Source organism: Littorina saxatilis, linkage group LG9 (genome assembly GCF_037325665.1).
Source record: "Littorina saxatilis isolate snail1 linkage group LG9, US_GU_Lsax_2.0, whole genome shotgun sequence".
Taxonomy (NCBI): Eukaryota; Metazoa; Mollusca; class Gastropoda; order Littorinimorpha; family Littorinidae; genus Littorina; species Littorina saxatilis.
In genome coordinates this window covers 65,367,606-65,388,266 of record NC_090253.1, presented here as the reverse complement: position 1 = coordinate 65,388,266, position 20,661 = coordinate 65,367,606, and the positions used below count along the sequence as shown (strand labels likewise).

General features: G+C 39.2%; 1 protein-coding gene across 1 annotated transcript in view; it reads left to right on the top strand.

Annotated features, from left to right (window-relative positions):
* Positions 1-20,661, top strand: part of LOC138976996 (innexin unc-9-like) — a 45,519-nt gene that overhangs the window by 21,606 nt on the left and 3,252 nt on the right. Inside the window, exon 2 of the mRNA XM_070349887.1 lies at positions 2,966-3,140. Within this exon, the coding sequence (XP_070205988.1) occupies positions 3,127-3,140 (14 nt within the window). The 5' untranslated portion in view covers positions 2,966-3,126. The remainder of the gene's footprint in view (positions 1-2,965; positions 3,141-20,661) is intronic.

Genomic DNA, 20,661 nt, shown 5'->3' with positions numbered 1-20,661 from the left:
GTTGAAGTAATGAAGTCTAATTTTCTAGTTCTAAAACTATACTGACCAAAACAGAAGTATTATTTGTCAGCTGTCGGTGTTGAAGTAATGAAGTCTAATTTTCTAGTTCTAAAACTATACTGACCAAAACAGAAGTATTATTTGTCAGCTTGTCGGTGTTGAAGTAATGAAGTCTAATTTTCTAGTTCTAAAACTATACTGACCAAAACAGGAGTATTATTTGTCAGCTGTCGGTGTTGAAGTAATGAAGTCTAATTTTCTAGTTCTAAAACTATACTGACCAAAACAGAAGTATTATTTGTCAGCTGTCGGTGTTGAAGTAATGAAGTCTAATGTTCTAGTTCTAAAACTATACTGACCAAAACACAAGTATTATTTGTCAGCTGTCCAAACCCTTTCAGAGCTCAATGTAATCAGATGTAATCTGTCTTCATGTTGTGTGTGTGTGTGTGTGTGTGTGTGTGTGTGTGTGTGTGTGTGTGTGTTTGTGTGTGTGTCAGTGTGTGTGTGTGTGTGTCAGTGTGTGTGTGTGTGTTTGGAAGACTGTGCTATTATGAATGAATTAACTGATGAAGTATCAACAGTGCAGATGATGGACATGTTTGGAATTATGAAAGAGAGGTGCTCAATGGACCATGTTATGAACAATTTTGGCCGCAGTTTTATTGACTTTTGTATTAATTAGTCAACGATTATTAATAGTGAACGGCAGAATGGGAGAGGACGCAAGATTGGGTCGAGTAACTTGTAATAATGTGAGTTTGGTAGATTATGTACTAGCTTCGCCTAATGTTTTTCCGTCATTTTCAAAATTTCAAGTATGTGACTATAATGAATGTTTATCTGATGTCCATTGTCCTATATTTTTTGCCCTGTCAGATATCCTAATGGACAAAGAACACGTTGAGAATGAAACTGAAAGCAATTATAACACTGACAGTGTGATGAAACCAATATGGAAAGTAGGAGCAAATCAGAATTTTGTAGATGAAATTGATGATAATAAAGTATTATTAGTGGAAGGAATATTAGTTTCCCTAATTGGTAGCGTAGAGGATGTAACTCAGGACCAGATCGATAATGTAATGAAACAAATAGAAGATATTCTATCCGAAGCTGCCAATAAATTGAACATGCTTAGAAAGAATAAGCAGAAGAAAAAAATAAATACATGTAGCAGTAACAATGCTCATAGCGGAGTTAAGAACATTTGGTTTGATAAAGAATGTAAACAGACAAGAAGGAAATATAGAAAAATAAAGAGAAAATTTAAAGCCCAACCAAATAACAGAGAGATTATACAAGATAAGGTCCAAGCATTCAAGGATTATAAGGGAACACTGAGTAAAAGTTATAATAGTTATTTAAAGCAGCTACATAAGAAAATTCGAACAATGAAGTCTTCTGACCCCAGCAGTTATTGGAAACTGATAAGTGGATGTGACCAGCAGAAGAAACAAGCGATGCATGATATATCCCGTGAAGTATTCGTAAAACATTTTGAAAAACTTAGTAATGTATCTGACCACGACTTGATTGATGTGCAAGATGATGTGCTTGATGGCATAGACCTTATGAATGAACAATTGAATGTTGATATTACAAAGGAGGAGGTGATGATATGTGTAAACAATTTAAAGAATAACAAAGCTTGCGGATACGATGGTATTATAAACGAGTTTTTGAAATATTCCTTGCCAAAACTATTATCTATTGTAACACGTTTATTTAACTTGATATTGCATACTGGGAAAATGCCTAAAGCTTGGACAGTGGTGTATATAAGCCCAATCTTTAAAGGTAAAGGCTCAACAGTCGACCCTGATAATTATAGAGGAATCAGTGTACTAAGTTGTTTTGGAAAACTTTTTACAAGTGTGATAAATAAAAGATTGCATGCATTTCTGGATGACAATTCTGTGATCGGCAACGAACAAGCTGGATTCCGAAAAGGCCACTCTACTGTAGACCACATTTTTGCACTACATTGCCTCATTGATATATTTTTTACAACAAAAGAAAAAGTTATATTATGCTTTCATTGATCTGCGTAAGGCTTTTGATTCTGTGCAACGCAGTCTCCTGTGGCAAAAGCTGATGCAACGGAATATTAATGGTAAGGTATTGAATGTAATTAAGGACATGTATGATAAGGCAAAATTATGCGTTTGCCTAGGAAATTCCAAGTTAAATTAGCAAAATTTAGAACAAGCAATCATAAGTTGCCAATACATCAGCTTAGATTTTTTTAATGCTCCTAGAAATGAAAGATTGTGTGATATGTGCGATAAAAATGAATTAGGTGATGAGTTTCACTATTTGTTCATTTGTACCGACGAAAGTATAGTGTCTGAAAGAAGAACATTAATTAGTCCTTATTACCGATCTCACCCAAATTGTTTAAAATATGAACAGTTAATGAATTGTAAATCTAAGATAAAACTAATGAAGCTAGCAAGATTTGTAGCCCACGTTATGATTTTAGTATGTTAGCGTTATATCTAGTTTCTTTATTGGTATGTATATGTATGTAATATATGCTTTTGTTTTGTGTTTTTACAAAAGATGCATGGCATAATGGTATTGCTAATTTATTTCGGCTGTATATTATCGTTGTCCGCTTAATGTATATATATTATCTGTCTGATCTCTTACCTGATTTTGTTAAACCTATTTTTCTTTTATTTTTGTTTGTATGTATGGAAGTGTATATTGCCAATTTATTTTGTTTGGTTGTATAGTATTGTTGTATTTGTCCGCTCAATTTGTATACATTTATTAACTGTCTGATTTGTTACCTTTTTTTTGTTAAAATTATATCTTTGTTTCAAAGCCCTCTGGGCCCAAAACAATAAAATACTTGACTTGACTTGACTTGTGTGTGTGTGTGTGTATGTGAGAGAGGCTGCACACGATGGCTTGTGATAAAGAGTTAAGACATTATTTCGTTTTTTCTGTGTTTCAGAGTGTGAAACTGAGCAAGCAAGCAGCAGCTGAGCCGCGACGGAGGCAAAGCCGCGCCACACTGAGCATCAGAAGCAACAAGATCCGGTTGGCTGCGTGTGCAGTGAAGCGAGGTGTGACTAAATCAGTCAATCAGGATCTAGGTCTCCTCTCCGCTAGATCATGGCCATGCCTGGGTAAGTCAGTCATGCACTCCCAGCAAAACGGATCAAATATCCCGTCTGTCAGTTCGTCTGTCTGTCTGTCCGTCTGTCTGTCTGTCTGTCTTTGTCTCTTTCTGTCTGTCTGTCTGTCTGTCCGTCTGTCTGTCTGTCTGTTCGTCTGTCTGTCCGTCCGTCTGTCTGTCCGTCTGTCTGTCTGTCCATCCGTCCGTCTGTCTGTCCGTCCGTCTGTCTGTCTGTCTGTCTCTGTCTCTCCTGTCTCTCCAGTGCTCTCTGTCTGTCACAGCATACAAGAGACAGAATAATAAGGCCTTAGAAAACTAAGGCTTATTTTTCGTGAGGCATTATTCTAAAAAAGGCCTTTTTTTGTGAGGCTTTATTTTCGGGATTTGCGCCCCTTTTTACCCAGGATACACTCTGTCACACCGCTGTACTCTCAACAGTTACCTGTGCTACTTGCCTTGTCTTGTCTGTTCGTTTGTCTGTCATCTTCTCATGTCTGTTCGTTTGTCTGTCATCTTCTCATGTCTGTTCGTTTGTCTGTCATCTTCTCATGTTATCTGTACGTCTTACTATTTCACCACTCACTGGTGCTTCTTACTATTTCATATATACACTTTTGTATGAATTATTATTAAAAGCTAGTAGTGTCGATTTTTAAAAGCTAGTGGTGTCGATACATGATAATTATTTATTTCACAAAGAATCCGTCCGACTCCACACAGGAAGAAGTGAGGGTGTTGATTTGTTGCATGTGTCCGACTGGAGGGGAGGGATGGTCTTGTCTCACGCGGGTAGGAGAGAGTCAACACACGGGAAGGATTGTTCCCTTAATTAAGGGATATGCCTACATAAACACTTGCTAGTTGGAGAGACAAGTAGACACTAAACAGTCCTTCTCGCTGTGTTGCTTTATCGCGAGACAACTGTACACAGTCGTCATGTATGCCTGATCGTTAGGGGCTCCGCTCACCTATGTAACTTCAGCAGGACAGACGACGCACTGCAGGGCCCGTATGCATGAACTAGAAGTAAGAAACACTGGAAGTAGAGGCCTCTTTTCGAAGTGGGAACTCCCGAAGTCAACTTTCTAACTGTTCACAATGCATGAACTGACTTGAACGCCAAAGTAGTGACAGCGAGAGTATTAAGGTCAAGGTCGGGGAAATTGGGGGAATCCCTACTAATACGCATGCGCACGTTTCTATCAACATTTCAGTCAACGAAAATGGCAAGGCACGTGTGCCGCTCAAAAAGAAAGTAGACACAGAGGGGCGTTCTGCGCCTTTTTCAGATGGTGAAATTGCTGTACTCTTGACAGAAGTGTTTTACGAAAGAACGGTTATTCTGTCCAAATTTCAGAACAGTCTAACTGTTAAACATAAAGACGCTGTCTGGTCCAAAATTGCCAAAGAAGTGTCGCTCTCTCTCTCTCTCTCTCTCTCTTACGACACACGCACACACAGACAAACGTACACTCATGCACATACTGACACTATGACACAAGTGACACTGACGGCACACATAAACACACACACACACACTGCGCACACACACACACGCGCGCGCTCGCGCGCACACATATACACACACACACGCACCCATACACGCACGCACACAGTCACAAACAAATAACCACACACTCACTCTCTCTCACTTTCTCTCATTCTCTCTCAATCTACACTCATACACACACTGAAACTATGATGACACAAGTGACACGTCACACACACACACACACACACACACCACACACACATGCATACACACACACACACACACACACACACACACACATACTCACCGTAGTGGTATATATACACACGCGCGTACAGTTGAAAGTCAAGACATGATATGATTTTTTCAAAGCATAGGAAGGTTTCTTTTGCAAATGAATAAAATTAACACAGAGGCAAAACCCGGTTTTTGCAGCCGGAATGCAATTGCGGAGGCTTAAAAAGGAAAAGATTAATAAAAAAAATATATAGCTCCCGGCGGAACTTGAACCCGGAGCGAATGAACGAGAGTCCGGAACCGTTACCACTGCACTATGTTACTCGTGTAGAATAGAGGCATGATGAAAAAAAGGCATTCTGAGTTATTCAGTCGTGCTGGTTTGAAAGCTCGCCACCTTCGCCGAATGACTCGAGCACGTTTGTTTCGGTCAGTAACTGATCGAACTGTCGCTTTTGAGTCACTCTGTTTTAAGCATTAAAACAAGAATGTCACAGTCCGTGTCTATGGTGCAAGGTAGGAGACCGTCTCATTGTAGCCAAGTTACGACAGTTGCTCGATTGACGCATTTCACGTCTTCGATATTGTGTCTGAGATCATTTCCCAATGAGCTGCCTTTAAAAACGGAATGTCCTGCAATTGTAGTATGCGCTGGAGGTTATTTTTGGATGGGTAAGGACCCTTGAGATGCGATATCGTCGTTTATACAACTCCTGCAATGCAACCGAGGGGTGGATTAAATCTAGTTGATTATTTTTAGACAAGTGAGAAATTAGAACGAACTACTTTGATTAAACCCAAAAATCACACGTGGATTATTCGAAGTAAGAATAAAGAGGGCTAAAAAATAATCAACACTAGAATTTATTTTTAGAACATTTCAAACCCAGACGATTGGACCCTGTTGCGGAAGAATACGTACAATGTTGACTCAAAACTGTAACAACAATGGCTGACGTGTATGAAGTACACGCATGTACCTCGCCAGGTTTCTTTCTGTCACAAGTCGACAGACGATGCCATTTGCTTTGTGTGTGTTTTTGTTGTTGCTTACTGTACATGACATACATTACGTGTAAAATCCAGTTCTTTAACAGGCAACAAACCTTGCAAATTTCCAGAAGCTGCAATCTGAAGCGACCTATCTCTGATTCTAGCAGACGATCTCTCCAATGTTTAACACAAAATCAGCAAACTCTCCTGTCACATAGAACGGCATTATATAGTGCAATGTTGAAATGAAGTTACCGGTCTGAAACATTTAGTCGAAGTTTCTTCTGAGACAATCCTTGTTCTCTTATCATCTACAGATTTACCGCAGTCTTCACCACGCGATCACAACAGTCAGACTTTCGAACATGTATACAATCTACGTAGGCAAGCATGATACGTCATGACGTCATATGATTCCCAGCATATTGACGTAATGCTAAACATCCGGTTATCCCGAGTTTTCTCCGTAATACATGTCCGTGGGTTTTTCAATGTTCGGTTATTTCCGTGGCTTCATGCGGAAAGGGAACCGTCGTCTGCAATCAACGACATGGACCATTCTGGTTCTTGCTGCTGACAAAAACTTGATTTTAACACAGAATGTAATGTCAGAATAGCTATATAAACGCTACTGTGTTGTAATCGTAGCAATGGGGTCCGATATTTAAACGAGACAAGTATAATGCCGACGAGTCGGAGACTAAGAATAAAGTAAAAGAATAGGGACTATTTGAATGACGCGCATTTGACACTCTGAGTGATTAGGCTGAAATGAAATTGCCTACAAAATGTCGTCTGCATGACTGCATGTTAGACCCGTGTTGTTCGTTGTATAAATAGCTTAAACAATGACAACTCGTTGATTACTGGAAAATAAACCACTCGTGGGTATTTGCAGCCGCTTGGTAATTCACTCGTGTGCTCCGCACACTCGTGAATTACCAAGCGGCTGCAAATACCCACTCGTGGTTTATTTTCCAGTAATCAACTCGTGGTCATTGTTTAAGCTCTATATAATTATGTCAAGCGAGAGGCCCTTGACATTGGAAGTGGGAACTTCGAAAGCAAAGTTGCCAGCTACTCGGTATGCACGAGCTAAATTGAACGCCGAAGTAGTGGCTTCGAGAGTTCTGAGGTCAAGGTCGAGAAAATTGGGGGAATCCCAATTAGTGCGCATGCGTTTGTAAACGGTAGGCTTGGTGACCAGAAGAAACAAATCTCATCGCGAGTTCGTAAATGGGCAAACGTTGATCGCGCTGTAGCTTTTACTATAATTGTTGTTTTTAACTGGTTGAACGAAAGCTGTGATAATTGTCCTTAAATAGAATGACTGTCTATAATAATGATTTCGTTGACCAGAATGTTGGGGACAATAAAAAAAGGTTGTTTATGTGGTAGCGAAGTCGGTTAACTTAAAACTCTTTTTGTAGTGTTTTTTTAATGATTGTGTATCGGTAAAACTGCTGGACAAAAATAGTTTGGTCAGAGCGAATGTTTGTGTTACTGGTAAATTTAAAAAGGCAGAACTCCATTTTTTTGGGAATCAAGATATAAGGTGTAGTGAAAAGAAGATAAGTTCAGCGAATTTCATATTATTTGAGAAAATGTGTGTCCGAATTTTTAAAACAGAACAATTGTTGTACTGAGGTGTTTGTAAATTACGTTTGTCCTCGTTAATTGTGAAGAGGATGTATGTTTATATAAAGTTCAAAGTCAAGATTGGATTTTTGTAGCCTACGTGCGTGTGTGCATGTGTATTAGACATAATACATAGACATAGACCACTTTATTATCTCAATTACGATAAACTCGGGTGTGGTGAATCACAATAAACAGCATAAAACGTAAGAACATGAATAAAATATCAAGGCGCAAATATAGTCAGCTCATCATAGTGTGGGGAGTGGGTACACACACACACACACACACACACACACACACACACACACACACCGTCGAACACACACATAACGTCGAACACACACACACACACACACACACACACACACACACACACACACACACACACACACACACCGTCGAACACACACACCGTCGAACACACACACACCGTCGAACACACACATAACATCGAAAACAAACACACACACACACACACACACACACACACACACACACACACACGGCACGCGCGAACACGCAAACAAACGTATGAAGGAACAGACGCACAATTATACCCGCACGCACGCACACACAGGCACTCGCACAAATACATACACACACACACACACACACACACACACACACACACACACACACACACACACACACAGATAAAGCAATGACAAAAAAAATAGCAGAAACTTACACTTCAACACTCGAACACACACACACACACACACACACGCACACGCACACGCACATAAACACACGCACGCACGCACACAAACACACACACACACACACACACACACACTCACACATGCACACAACGACGCCCATTTTCATAGAAACACAGTAACCCCCTCGTATAAGCGGGAATGAAAGAGTGGTGGCCAATGACCCAGAACAAACAAAAGTCAAAGCTGGCAACTCAGGTTTGTATTCAGGGAAATTTGCACGAAATGCATGCAGAAGATACGACTTTTCCCTCTATTTTCTCTCTTTGGGAGCGTCAGCTCGGTTTGACATGAAAAACTGAAGAAAAGCCCTGCCTTTTTGCACTGAGAAACTGTGGAAGTAGCGTGTTTACTACTGGGTCTGGCTGTAGTACATTTACCCTCATTTACTTCCTCGTTAGCTTCCAAAGTAAACTCTTTTTTCGTCCCATGCATGCGAAAGTGAGGATGTACTTCCGATGTCACTCAAAACTTTAGAAGTAGTCGCAAAATACCTTGAGTTACTTCCTCGCTTTGCTTCGAGGTAACCCCTTTTTCCGGCCCATGCATACGAAAGTGAGGCAAGTACTTCCGATGTCACTCAAAACTTCGGGAGTTGTCGCGAACTTCCCCCATAAGCATACGGGCCCAGATTATCCCAGCCCGCTACACGTTGCATGAAAGGAAAACAGGCCAAGTACTCGTCATACTCCCTATCGGGGCATAGATAATAGGCAGTGCGTCGTCTGTGCCGCTGAAACTGCCGCTGAAAGCCTTCCTCTAGCTCTAGCCCCGTACACAACTCGGCAAGGCCTAATACCGTGCCAGTCATTGATCATCTTTGAACAAACTGCGCCGCGGCTTTGAGAAAACCTTGCTTTAGTTACCCGGTGACCTGTCCACAGACTTTTCCAATTTTTATCGCGCACATATCTCAACCACGGATTCAAGGCGCAGGGATTTATTTATGCCGTGTGAGATGGAATTTTTTACACAATATATCACGCATTCACATCGGCCAGCAAACCTCAAGCCTATTAGGGCGAGCATTCACCTTTCACGGCCTATTATTTCAAGTCACACGGGTATTTGGTGGACATTTTTTTATTTATGCCTATACAATTTTGCCAATCTTTAACGTGCACACCCCAATGTAATGTACACGAAGGGACCTCGGTTTTTCGTCTCATCCGAAAGACTAGCACTTGAACTCACCACCTAGGTTAGGAAAGGGGGGAGAAAATTGCTAACGCCCTGACCCAGGGCCGAACTCGCAACCTCTCGCTTCCGAGGCAAGTGCGTTTACCACTCGGCCACCCAGACATTTCCAATGAAGAAATTGTTTTGTGATATCTTGTATTGTCAAGATATTTCAAGTGCAATTAAAGATGTAATAAATTAAGCAAATATGGAAACTAATTAGAACTTCGTGATTCATAAAATCTGTCAAAAGAAGCAAAATGTCTGTTGATGTAGCCTTACTCTGACTTTAGTAATCGGCAACTCAAGCAAGGCTCAACCCAATGTCACCTTTACATATTTCATAGAGCACGTGGTCCTGCACAACGAACTTTTAAAACAACAAATCAGCTATTTTCCCTCCTTCTCTCCATATCTGCAAAAACATATACAGATTATACTTTTAGCGTCACAAAGAGCATATTATGCGCTATCCTGGAGACGGAGAACAACAGAGAGTATTTCATTCCACAAACATTGAATCGTCAACAGCGTTTAATAACGATTTATTACCTCAACAGTCTATGAATATGTAGCTCTCCTTAAGCGAACCCGCTTCCGTGTATGGCTTATCGTCCGTCGGCGAATTTGTAGCCACAACCCTTGTGCTGAGTCTTTTTCTGCGTTGAAATCCTCGCAACACCCAGTCAAGAAACATCTGACGACCTCGTCGTCAGAAAAATATCTTGCAGCGAAAAGGCGGTTAATTCTCCGTTGTCCTAAGAGCCCTCCTGGACACGCAGAGCAGGCACGTTGACATCAAAAATATCCCCCCGTGTTGAATACCATCAACTCTTAGACGAGAAAACAACCTTCTCTTCTCGAAGCATATGCCGAAAAGGACAGTTTCAATGTCTCCCCCAAAGCTCGTAGAAAACATCACATGACTCCAGCGACCAATCGCTATCGTTAAAAGTATAGCGCAGTTTTAGGCTGACTTGCTGAGCCAGCAAAATCCCGCACGTGGAAACCCTGTACATAATATTACACCTCGCACCACAGTCGTGGAGGTAAAACGAGTTTCTCATGCCAAGCCCTGTCAGCACAAAATCATCCAGTTGCGATAGGCACAAGCGCTTTGTATTGCATCGCAATTTCGGAAAGGCACCCTACAGAGTGTTTCTTCCCCAATCAATGTCACCAAACCGTGACACTGATGATGCTGCCAGCTATAGGTACACCCGTCACTCTGACGTATGTGTGGCGGTATGAGGCATGAAATGAAACATTCCTCTGTTCTGAGTTCTGAGTGTGTAAGACTGCAAACAGCAGCAGTGTCATAACGTACGTGCTGTCTTCAAGTCCTAGCGCTGTGCAAACTATCGCAACCAGTGTGTGTTCTCTTTCAGTCATGTCGTGAGTAATTCCACTATATCAGGATCATTCAGTGTTGATGTTTCGTGTGTTGGACGAGTTGAGTGAAATGCTGTGTTTGTTCTCAAAATGGGACAATACAATTCTAGTCGGGTGTAAGGTATTGGCCATGTTCTAACGCTGTCAAAACACGACATTGTGCAGCTGATTGCAAGAGTGTAGGGCCTTTACTCTGTAAACCTCCTCGTCTAACGATTGTGACATGGCCGACAGCTCCATGTTTCTCTCTGTTGACTAACAGGACAGCCATGACACTGTAAACCTCCTAGTCTAACGATTGCGTCATGGCCGATAGCTCTGTTTCTCTGTTCGCTAACAGGACAGCCATGACACTGTAAACCTCCTAGTCTAACGATTGCGTCATGGCCGATAGCTCTGTTTCTCTGTTCGCTAACAGGACAGCCATGACACTGTAAACCTCCTAGTCGAACGATTGCGTCATGGCCGATAGCTCTGTTTCTCCGTCTGTTCGCTAACATTGGAAGCCTTTCTGCATCCTGGCAGGGCTGACACAGATCTGTCCCAGGCAGCAGAGAAATATGCCCAGCATATGAACAACATATGACATGGCATGTGGAAATCATATAGTAAAACCATTTGTCAGTCATAGATAAATTGCAAATGGTTTTTGAATGGCTACCATATGTTTTTTAGGTGAAAATGACACGTCAAAAACACTAGTTTGCCACATCACAAGTGACATTGTCAGATGAAAACCTCATTTACACCACATTACAAGTGACACTGAAATATGAAAATCATTTGATTGCCATATCACAAATGACATTGTCATATGAAAATTACATGGTTGCCATGACACAAATGACATTGTTTGCTATATGTCATATGTTAACTGTATGAATGACATGTCTTCTTCATATGTTTGACCGATACTTCGCACCTCACACACACATTTCCACAACAAAAGTTCAAGACAAAACAACAGTCTGAAGATCATACCTTATATTCAATATCATAATAATAAGCCAACTTATTGTATACAGTCACATAAAAAAAAGGTCAAAATCACTGGGGAGTCACTTTAATAGTGCCCTATCCTGTAGCTGCAATGCTTGAAGTATCACCAAAAAATATTCATTCACTAGCAAAGTTCTCTTATATTTTGTACGTAATTATATAGTCACATAAAAAAGGCCAAAACCACTGGAGAGTCACCTTAGTGCCCATCATGTAGCTGCATTTGAAATGCTTGAAGAATACTGTATCACAAAATTACACATTGACTACATTGAGTACATTTTCATAAAAAAAAGATTTAAAATTAAGAGTTTCACAAAAAACAGGGAGTCGTCTCTATGCCCTGTACTGTAGCTTCTGTTGCGATGCTAGAAGTATAACTAATCAGCAATGCAAAAGTGCCTTACATTACACACACAAAATCAATGTACATGATGAACATTTCACAAAATCAAGTAATCGGTCTATTATAACGACCAACATTATTACATAATTATGCATAAATGGGAGGACAAATTTACAAAAAATATACACAGTGAGAATCAAATGAGGCAGAGTGTTGTTTTACATGTGTAACAGGTTGTCTAACAATTATTGAAAAGTATAGTACCTCGCTTCTAGTAACTGTACTTATACACAAAACAGATATTTCTGGTACGTAATTAAAGAAAAATTATAACTATCTAGTCTTTCTTATTCTTAGTTTGACAATGACCGCACAAGACATCCTAGCGCCAAAAGGTTGTGCAAATTCAGTATCACACCAAGTGAAATAAAGACAGCTTTGATTAAAGTGGATGATCAAAAAGGCCTTCCGCACTGACTATTAGGGTTTAACATCCTTAGACCAGTTAGCCTACATAGGAATCGATAGTGATTGGTAATTCGCTGAGGATATGGTATGATACTTTGACTTGACAAGCCCGCTGTGGCAGTCTTCTTCGACATGCCAGCATTGGGTTTCTCTCATCAAAGAATCGATCATGATAATCTGAGGATGCATCCTTGTCTTCTAATTTTTCTAGCCCTGAGACTTTCCCTGCAAACTTGGGATCTTTTTTGTGAACAATGTGCTGGAAATGCTGAACTTTACAAAAAGAATCATATTCTTTCATAAATACTCATAATTTGCTGAGGATTCGGTATGATACTTTGACCTGACAAGCTCGCTGTGGCTGTCCTGTTCGACACGCCAGACGATTCATGCTTTTCTTTGTGTTTTTCTAGCCCTTAGACTTTCCCTGTGGAATTGGGATCTTTTTTGTGCACACTGTGCTGGAAATGCTCAACTTCCTTTTAAAATCATGTTCTTACACAAATACTAATTCTAAAGATTACAGGGGATGATCAAAAAAGCATTCTGTACGTAATTGCACTGGCTGACCGACTATTAGGGTTTAAAGATTTCTCAGACCGGCTGGCCTACATTGGGATATTAATTGATAATATGCTGAGGATATGGTATGCTACTTTGACTTGACAAGCCCGCTGTGGCTATCTTCTTCGACACGCCAGCATTGGGTTTGTCTCCTCAAAGTATTGAGTGGCAATTATGATTGACACAGAGGATGCATCCTTGCCTTCTAGTTTTCCTAGCCCTGAGACTTTCCATACGAACTTAGGATATTGTTTGTGCACCATGTGCTTGAAATACTGAACTTTCTTTTAATACCATATTCTTTCATATATGCTGATTCTGAAGATGACAATAGATGATCAAAAAGGCATTCTGAATGTAATTGCACCGACTGACCGCCTAGCAGTTTAACATCCTCTGAGAACTAGAGATCTGTTGTGTGCACAAGTGCGCTGGTTATGCCTAACTCTCTGTTAAAATCAAATTTTAATACAAATAGTGATTCTGAAGATTACAGTAGATGAGCAAAGAGGCATTCTGCATGCACCCACACTAACAAATATAGAGATTATCTGGCTATTGTTTTGTATTCTATGCGTGCGTTTTCACAAAACTGGCTTAAAAAAACCCTTCTCTTCAGAGACGGATGTCTTACCCTGTAATAGCAACTACTGGTTTGAAATTGGAGGCAACGTTCTGAATAATTCATAGACAAACTGTATAACAAATTACACTCTGGGCAGCCGTAGCTTACGGCATGTTCCTACAAATGCTCCTGATTAGCGTTCCCTTGAAGACCAGGCAGCTGTGGCATCTGCCTGTCTTGTTGCGATGTCAGCCATAAGGCCAGGGCCGCGTCCAGCTCCTGTTCTTTGGCATTGGCGAATGTACGTCTGACTGCAGCTGCAAACAGAAAGATAAAGAAACATAACCAACCAAATCAGAGGAATGAAGCCGGCTGCCCAATTATGGACGATCCACAACATGGGAGGTCTCTAGTTTCTGACATTGCTGATCACATGCGCATAGGACTGGAGGTTTTCAAAATGTCCCGTCCACAGTGCCGTCAACTTTCACAAAAAGCTGGATATGATGTCATCAAAGACAGGTTAGGCCAAACAAAAATATACATTGGTGTAGGGTAATGTGACCAAAAAAGATAAGTGTCGGTAGGTCGGCTTTTTTTATGATTTAAAAAAAAAGAATATTTAGTTGAGTTTTTAAAGGAGGCTACTTTCCATAAGTTGGAATCACACGGGCGATTCCATCGTGAGATTTATTCCCCCAATCCGATCGGGGGCCGATCACAGATCAAATCGTAGGCCATTGACCCGTCACACGATGAACGATTGACGAAAGATAACTCAACGCGACAGGGGCAGAAGTGACGTATCACAGTGAACATTGCAAACGCGCTGCACGCGAGCAGACGCTAATGTTCGAACATCGCACTACCTTTCCGAAAAATACCTTTCAGCATTATGCCATTGCGAGAAATTAAGTTCACAGACAGTTGCAAGAGTAAAAAACTGTTCTTCCAAAAGTTTTGAATCGACGAAGAGACGCTGTCCGCCACTTTAACAAGTCACGGCGCGAAGACCTTAACAACACATTCTGAGAATAAGACTTTTCTTATCGCGCTTAGTCTGCCATGTGAACGACTCCAGCATTTGTAAAATATAAAGGCAAGACCTAGCAGTGACTCCAAAACGGCCTGACTTTACCGTGAATTAACAAAGATTTTCCATAAACTTTTCTTATCGCGCTTACTGATAGGTTCAAGAAAACACACAATAAAACTAAATCCTCTGAAGACTGAAACTGAGCTTATTGCGACGAGTATGACTGGGGGACACTAAATTTTAAAATGTTTAACGGTTGATGAATTTCAATTTTTTTAATTTGTTTAATGATTTCAGAAATAAATCTTTGAGAAGAATGTGAAAGTTAAGGTTCATGGAGACTGGTCCAGTATCTTTTCTCAGATTACTGGGAATCTCTCTACACACACTGACACAACACTATAACCTTTATTATTTTATATTAAACAACTTTTCCCCACCTTTAGTCGTTTGAAAGTTGCTCATTGGTTGTTCAGGCCAAGTCAGCAAAAAATCTGCAATGTGAACGGCTCCAGCAATTTAGAAACGATTAAGGCAAAACCTAACAGTGACTCCAAAACTGCTTGACTTGGCCGTGAATTAACAAAGATTTTCCACAGACTTTTTCTTATCACGCTTACTGATAGGTTTGCTTTAGCGAGATTAGGAGAGAGAGAGAAATCATGAAGTTGAAAAGTTACTGATTTATGACGTACAGTGATGAATGAGTGGTTACTTACCTGACTCAATAAGCAGAACTTGTTTGTACTTCAAATTCCCGCAGTGGGGCACTGCGGTTATGAAATTAAAAGCCCCTCCTGTTTTTGGAACCGCAGGAGCTTTCTAGTTTGCTGTTAGGTAGATTTTTGGTTCCTCTTTCCTGTCATGCTCTCTTTTTCTTCATGAATTCTTTTCTTTTTTCTGCCTTCTTGCTCATTCACCTGTATTTTTTCCAAAAATCTCTTCTCTTGCCGCTTGTCTCGCGATTCATGTATAGTTTAATCTGTTAGTGTTCTGATGTAAGTCCAGCAGTAGATAGGTTAAGCCTATTTTAACATACTGGAAACTGGTAATCTTCCAGTAGGTATTAATTTAGTTTTACTAAAGCCTGCTGGGACACAAGTAATGGGTTAGTGCATTTGTAAACAGGAATCGCTTGACAAGTGGCCCCCTTCATCCCCCCCTTCCTCGTCCTGATATGGCTCTGCGTAGTCGGCTGGACGTTAAGCAACAAATAAACAAACAAACAAAATTTGTACTTCAAATCTCGCAGAATATCTGTTCGACCTGACCGGACTGTAGCTGTTCATTACTGCCACCCTGAAAAGATATCACAGAAATAGTTAACACTTGATAAAAATGTATGCAATTACAAAAGACACTTAAATTTGTTATAACAGGTTATAGAACTTCAATTGATACTAAGAAAGTGAACAGCTGGTTTACGTTTTTTAATACAATGTACATTAAATTACTCTTTTTGTAAAACAGGATACAGAACTTCTTTAGTCGTTTAAAAATTGCTCCTGGGTTGTTGGGGCTAAGTCGGCGAAAAACATACTACAAAATAAAAACTCTGAAGAATAAAACTGAGAAAAGTGAGCCTGTTACTATGAGTATGGCTGGGGGACACTGCATTCTTTAAAATTTGATGAATATTTTTTTTTTAAATGAATAAAATCTTTGAGAGAATTTGACAGTTAAGGTTCATAGAGACTGGTCCATTATGTTTCCTCAAATTACTGGACATATCTCTCGAACACAGAGAAAAAAAGATGAAAAGGGTAGGAGCGAGCTGACAGTCACTCAATAACTGCACTGAAAGGAGTTGCAATAAATTGATGAATAATCACACTGACACAAAACTATACCCCTGCCTATAGATTTTCGCTTTTAGATCATCAGAAAACATTTAAGTGCTGTTCACATGGCAGACGAGCAAACAACTTTTCCCCAACTTAATTGTTTAAAAATATCTCCTGTGTTGCTGGCAAAAAGTCAGCCATGTGAACGGCTCCAGCAAGTTAGAAACAATTAAGGTAAGACTTAGCAGCGACTCCAAAAACTGCTGGACTTGGCCATGGAATAAAAAAAGATATTCCGCAGACTTTTCTTATTGCCGCTTACTGATTGGTTAGCTATAGTCAAACTATAGCCAAACTGCTTTTGTCGCATTAGGAGGTAGCTCCAATAGCTGCACTGGCCTTCAAAGTCTGACAAGAATCGTCGCTTATAACAAGTTTGACAGTTTGCGCTGTTTACAACACAAGGGTAGCACTTTTGATTTGATTTGGCACTGACTAAAGTTTTAAAGTAGGGGGATAGTTGGTACAAAGTCTGCCATGTGAACAAAAGTCACAACCTGACTCACCAAAGAGAAAATAAAAAAATTGAGGTTGGGCGAGAGAGAAATCTTGAAGTTGAACAGTTATTGATTTATGAGGCAGAGCGATATGAATGGTTACTTACCTCAACTCAATAAGCTAGGTCTTGTTTGTAGTTCAGAGTATGTTTGACCTGACTGAAGCTGTTCATTACCGCCACCTTGAAAAAATATCACAGAAATAGTTAACATTTGATGAAGATGCAATTTACATTTGATGGATGACATTTTTTTTGAATGAAGACAGAACAAATTCTTTAAAAAGTCCACACTTGTTCATCAATGAAAAACACACATGCCTGGGTAATTAGAAAATAAAAAAATAAAGCAATCATCAACATACCACCCTGTTTTTCCTCTTTACTGAAAACAATGCATTTGTTTCCCTAAACCAGTAAAAAAAAAAAGTTGACACATCTGCTTGTATTACTTTAAAAAGGTTCTACAAAAGAATAAAAGACAAATACGCCAAATTCATAAAACAAAAAGACCCTGACAAATGTGTCACTGTCAACGATGCATTTGTTGCTATCGAGATATACCTGTACATCTTCACCTGGCCGCAGTTGCGAAACCACAGTCTGCGTTAGTGGCATCTGTGGGGATGTTGTCTGTTGAGGGCTGAGGTCACTGTCCATCTCAGCTTTCTTCAAGTTCAAACACACAGTCATACTCATGGCTTTCTGAAAAATAAATCCTTGAAATTAATTAGGAACACAATGATTCATCATTCACAAGCCTCAAAGTCACACTCACAACAAAAACAAAATTGGAATGTATAATATAATTTAGAAACAATTAAGGTAAGACTTAGCAGCGACTACAAAAGCTGCTGGACTTGGCCGTGGAATAAAAAAGATATAATTCCGCAGACTTTTCTTATCACCGCTTACTGATTGGTTAGCTATAGAGTCAAACTATAGCCAAACTGCTTTTGTCGCATTAGGAGGTAGCTCCAATAGCTGCACTGGCCTACAAAGTCTGACAAGAATCGTTGCTTAAAACAAGTTTGACAGTTTGCGCTGTTTAGCAGTTTACATCACAAGGGTAGCACTTTCGATTCGATTTGGCGCTGACTAAAATTGTTTCAAAGTAGGGGGAAAGTCTGCCATGTAAACAAAAGTCACAACCTGACTCACCAAAGAGAAAATAAAAAATTGAGGTTGGGAGAAAGAGAAATCTTGAAGTTGAACGATTATTGATTTATGAGGCAGAGCGATACGAATGGTTCCTTACCTCGACTCAATACGCAAGGTCCTGTTTGTAGTTCAGAGTATGTTTGAACTGACCGAAGCTGTTCATTACCGCCACCTTGAAAAAATATCACAGAAATAGTTAACACTTGATGAAGATGCAATTTACATTTGATGGATGACATTGTTTTTAAATGAAGACAGAAACAAATCTTTATAAAGTCCACACTTGTTCATCAATGAAAACAAAATTGGAATATAATCAGTAGATTAGAAACCAGAAGTTTACCAAGAGACAGGAAGCTCATAAATGTTAAATGAGAATGTAAAAAACTACCATTTAATTCGCAGGTTACATACATTTGTTTACTTCAACAAAAAATCGGGTTGGTTGAATTTTGTCATCGTGTGTAATGTAGATCAGCTCGCGAATAAAATATATTATTCAATCACTATCAATATCATGAATATGAAAAGCAGAGTCTCGTCTACTTGTGAACAATGTTTCAAACTGATTGGATTATATTGTAATTTAGCAACCTCCCCGATTTTTGTTATGTGACCAGCGAATCGGAGCATTTTCACACTTTTACTGTTTTAGTTTTACAACTTCGATTCTAAAAAAACAAACCACAACATCAATCAACATCATGTTTTTGGAAAAGTCAGTTGACTCACACCTCGTTCAGAAAAAAAACAATCTTGGATGAATAGAACAGTGTTCTTCTAGGCACACAAAAAAAAGTCGAGACTGTGAGTCACAGTCACATCAAATTCGAAATCAAATTGTTCCATCAGTTAATTCACTTAGTACTTCGTGAGACAATCAATCTTCATTTTAGAATGAAAGACAAGGATTACCTTACATCCAATAAGCAACTCAAAATACAAGGCAGGAAGATAAAAGGGTGAAAAACGCCAAAACATGTGGCATACTAAGTTTGCGCCAACCGGAAGTGAGATCATTAATTAACAAGGGAAATAACTAAAAGATATTGCTCTTTGCAGTTGTTATTGCCTCCCTTAAAACAAACGGCTCACTGATCTAAACATTATGAGTGTAAATGCTCAGTTGACCAAAAAACAAAACTTCAGCAACTTTTTTCTACCAAAAAAAAAAAAAAAATTATTGAAGGTTGGCAGTCTCTTTGTTTTTAGATGTATTTTATCAAATAAAAAAAATAAAAAGGCTGAGAACAAATTTTATGATATAAATTTAATAAAAATCCAATACATAAAATAAAAATATTTGATTAAAAATAAAATGTATTCTTTGAACCCAAACTGTCTGAAAATAACTTTAAAAATAACCGAATAATGCAATTAAAATTCTAAATAAAAAAAATGTCACCAAGAATTAAAAGAATAACTAATTTTTATGTCAAAATGTCAAAATTAAATACAGGTAAAAACAAAACTTGACTAAATATAAAAAGATTAAAAAAAGTGTTTTTATAAAGAACAAACATAAATGCACGGTATTAAATTAGGAAAACAAAGATTGCAATCACCTTTTCAAATAAGCGTGGTAAAATCGTTTCGACTGCGACAATCTGCGTAAAAGTTGGCGAAATGTAAGGCGCGAATAGCGAAGGTGTCACGCATTCCAGCATGAAAAATAAAAAAAATAAAACGCATGCAGGATCATGGTGGCTGGGGACGCTCGCCTTATAAAATATAGTCAAATATAGTCAAACTCAGACAGCAAACTTCGGCTGGTTGCAAAAAGTATCACATACATTTTTTGCAAAATAACAAATGACACAAACAAATTGCGAAAAACACTTTATTTTAAAAAAATTTTTACACACACTCAAAACCTTATTTGGAGGGTTTAGACGCACTCAACCACAAAAATGGCATACCATAGTTTGTCCCAAATTCAGATTTTTCAATTGTCATTTTTGTAATTAATATATAATAATTCGCAAAATAAATACCATAATTGTTCACAAACAAAAGCTTTAAAATAATTCAGCTTTAAAAAGTAGAGTAGCTGACCGCGCCAGCAATAATCCAGCTGGCTATGATATGCCGTTGGTGATGGTCAGATCATGTGAGAAATGACAAATTGTAATAATGTGGTATCCATACGATTTCTGACATATGTACAATATGTGACAACTGGCATCTGTCCCGCAGATGATTTCCAGATCTTTTGCTACCTGGGGTGCAACTCCAGTGTGAAAATAACCATTTGCTTATGCAATGCCTTTTACGTATGTACTCGTGTTAACCTTGCCATTAAGGCAACCATATTCCGAAGTTAGCTTTGAAAGAGTTGTTGTTCAGCTGCGAAGTTAACTTTGAAAGAGTTGTTGTTCAGCTGCGAAGTTAACTTTGAA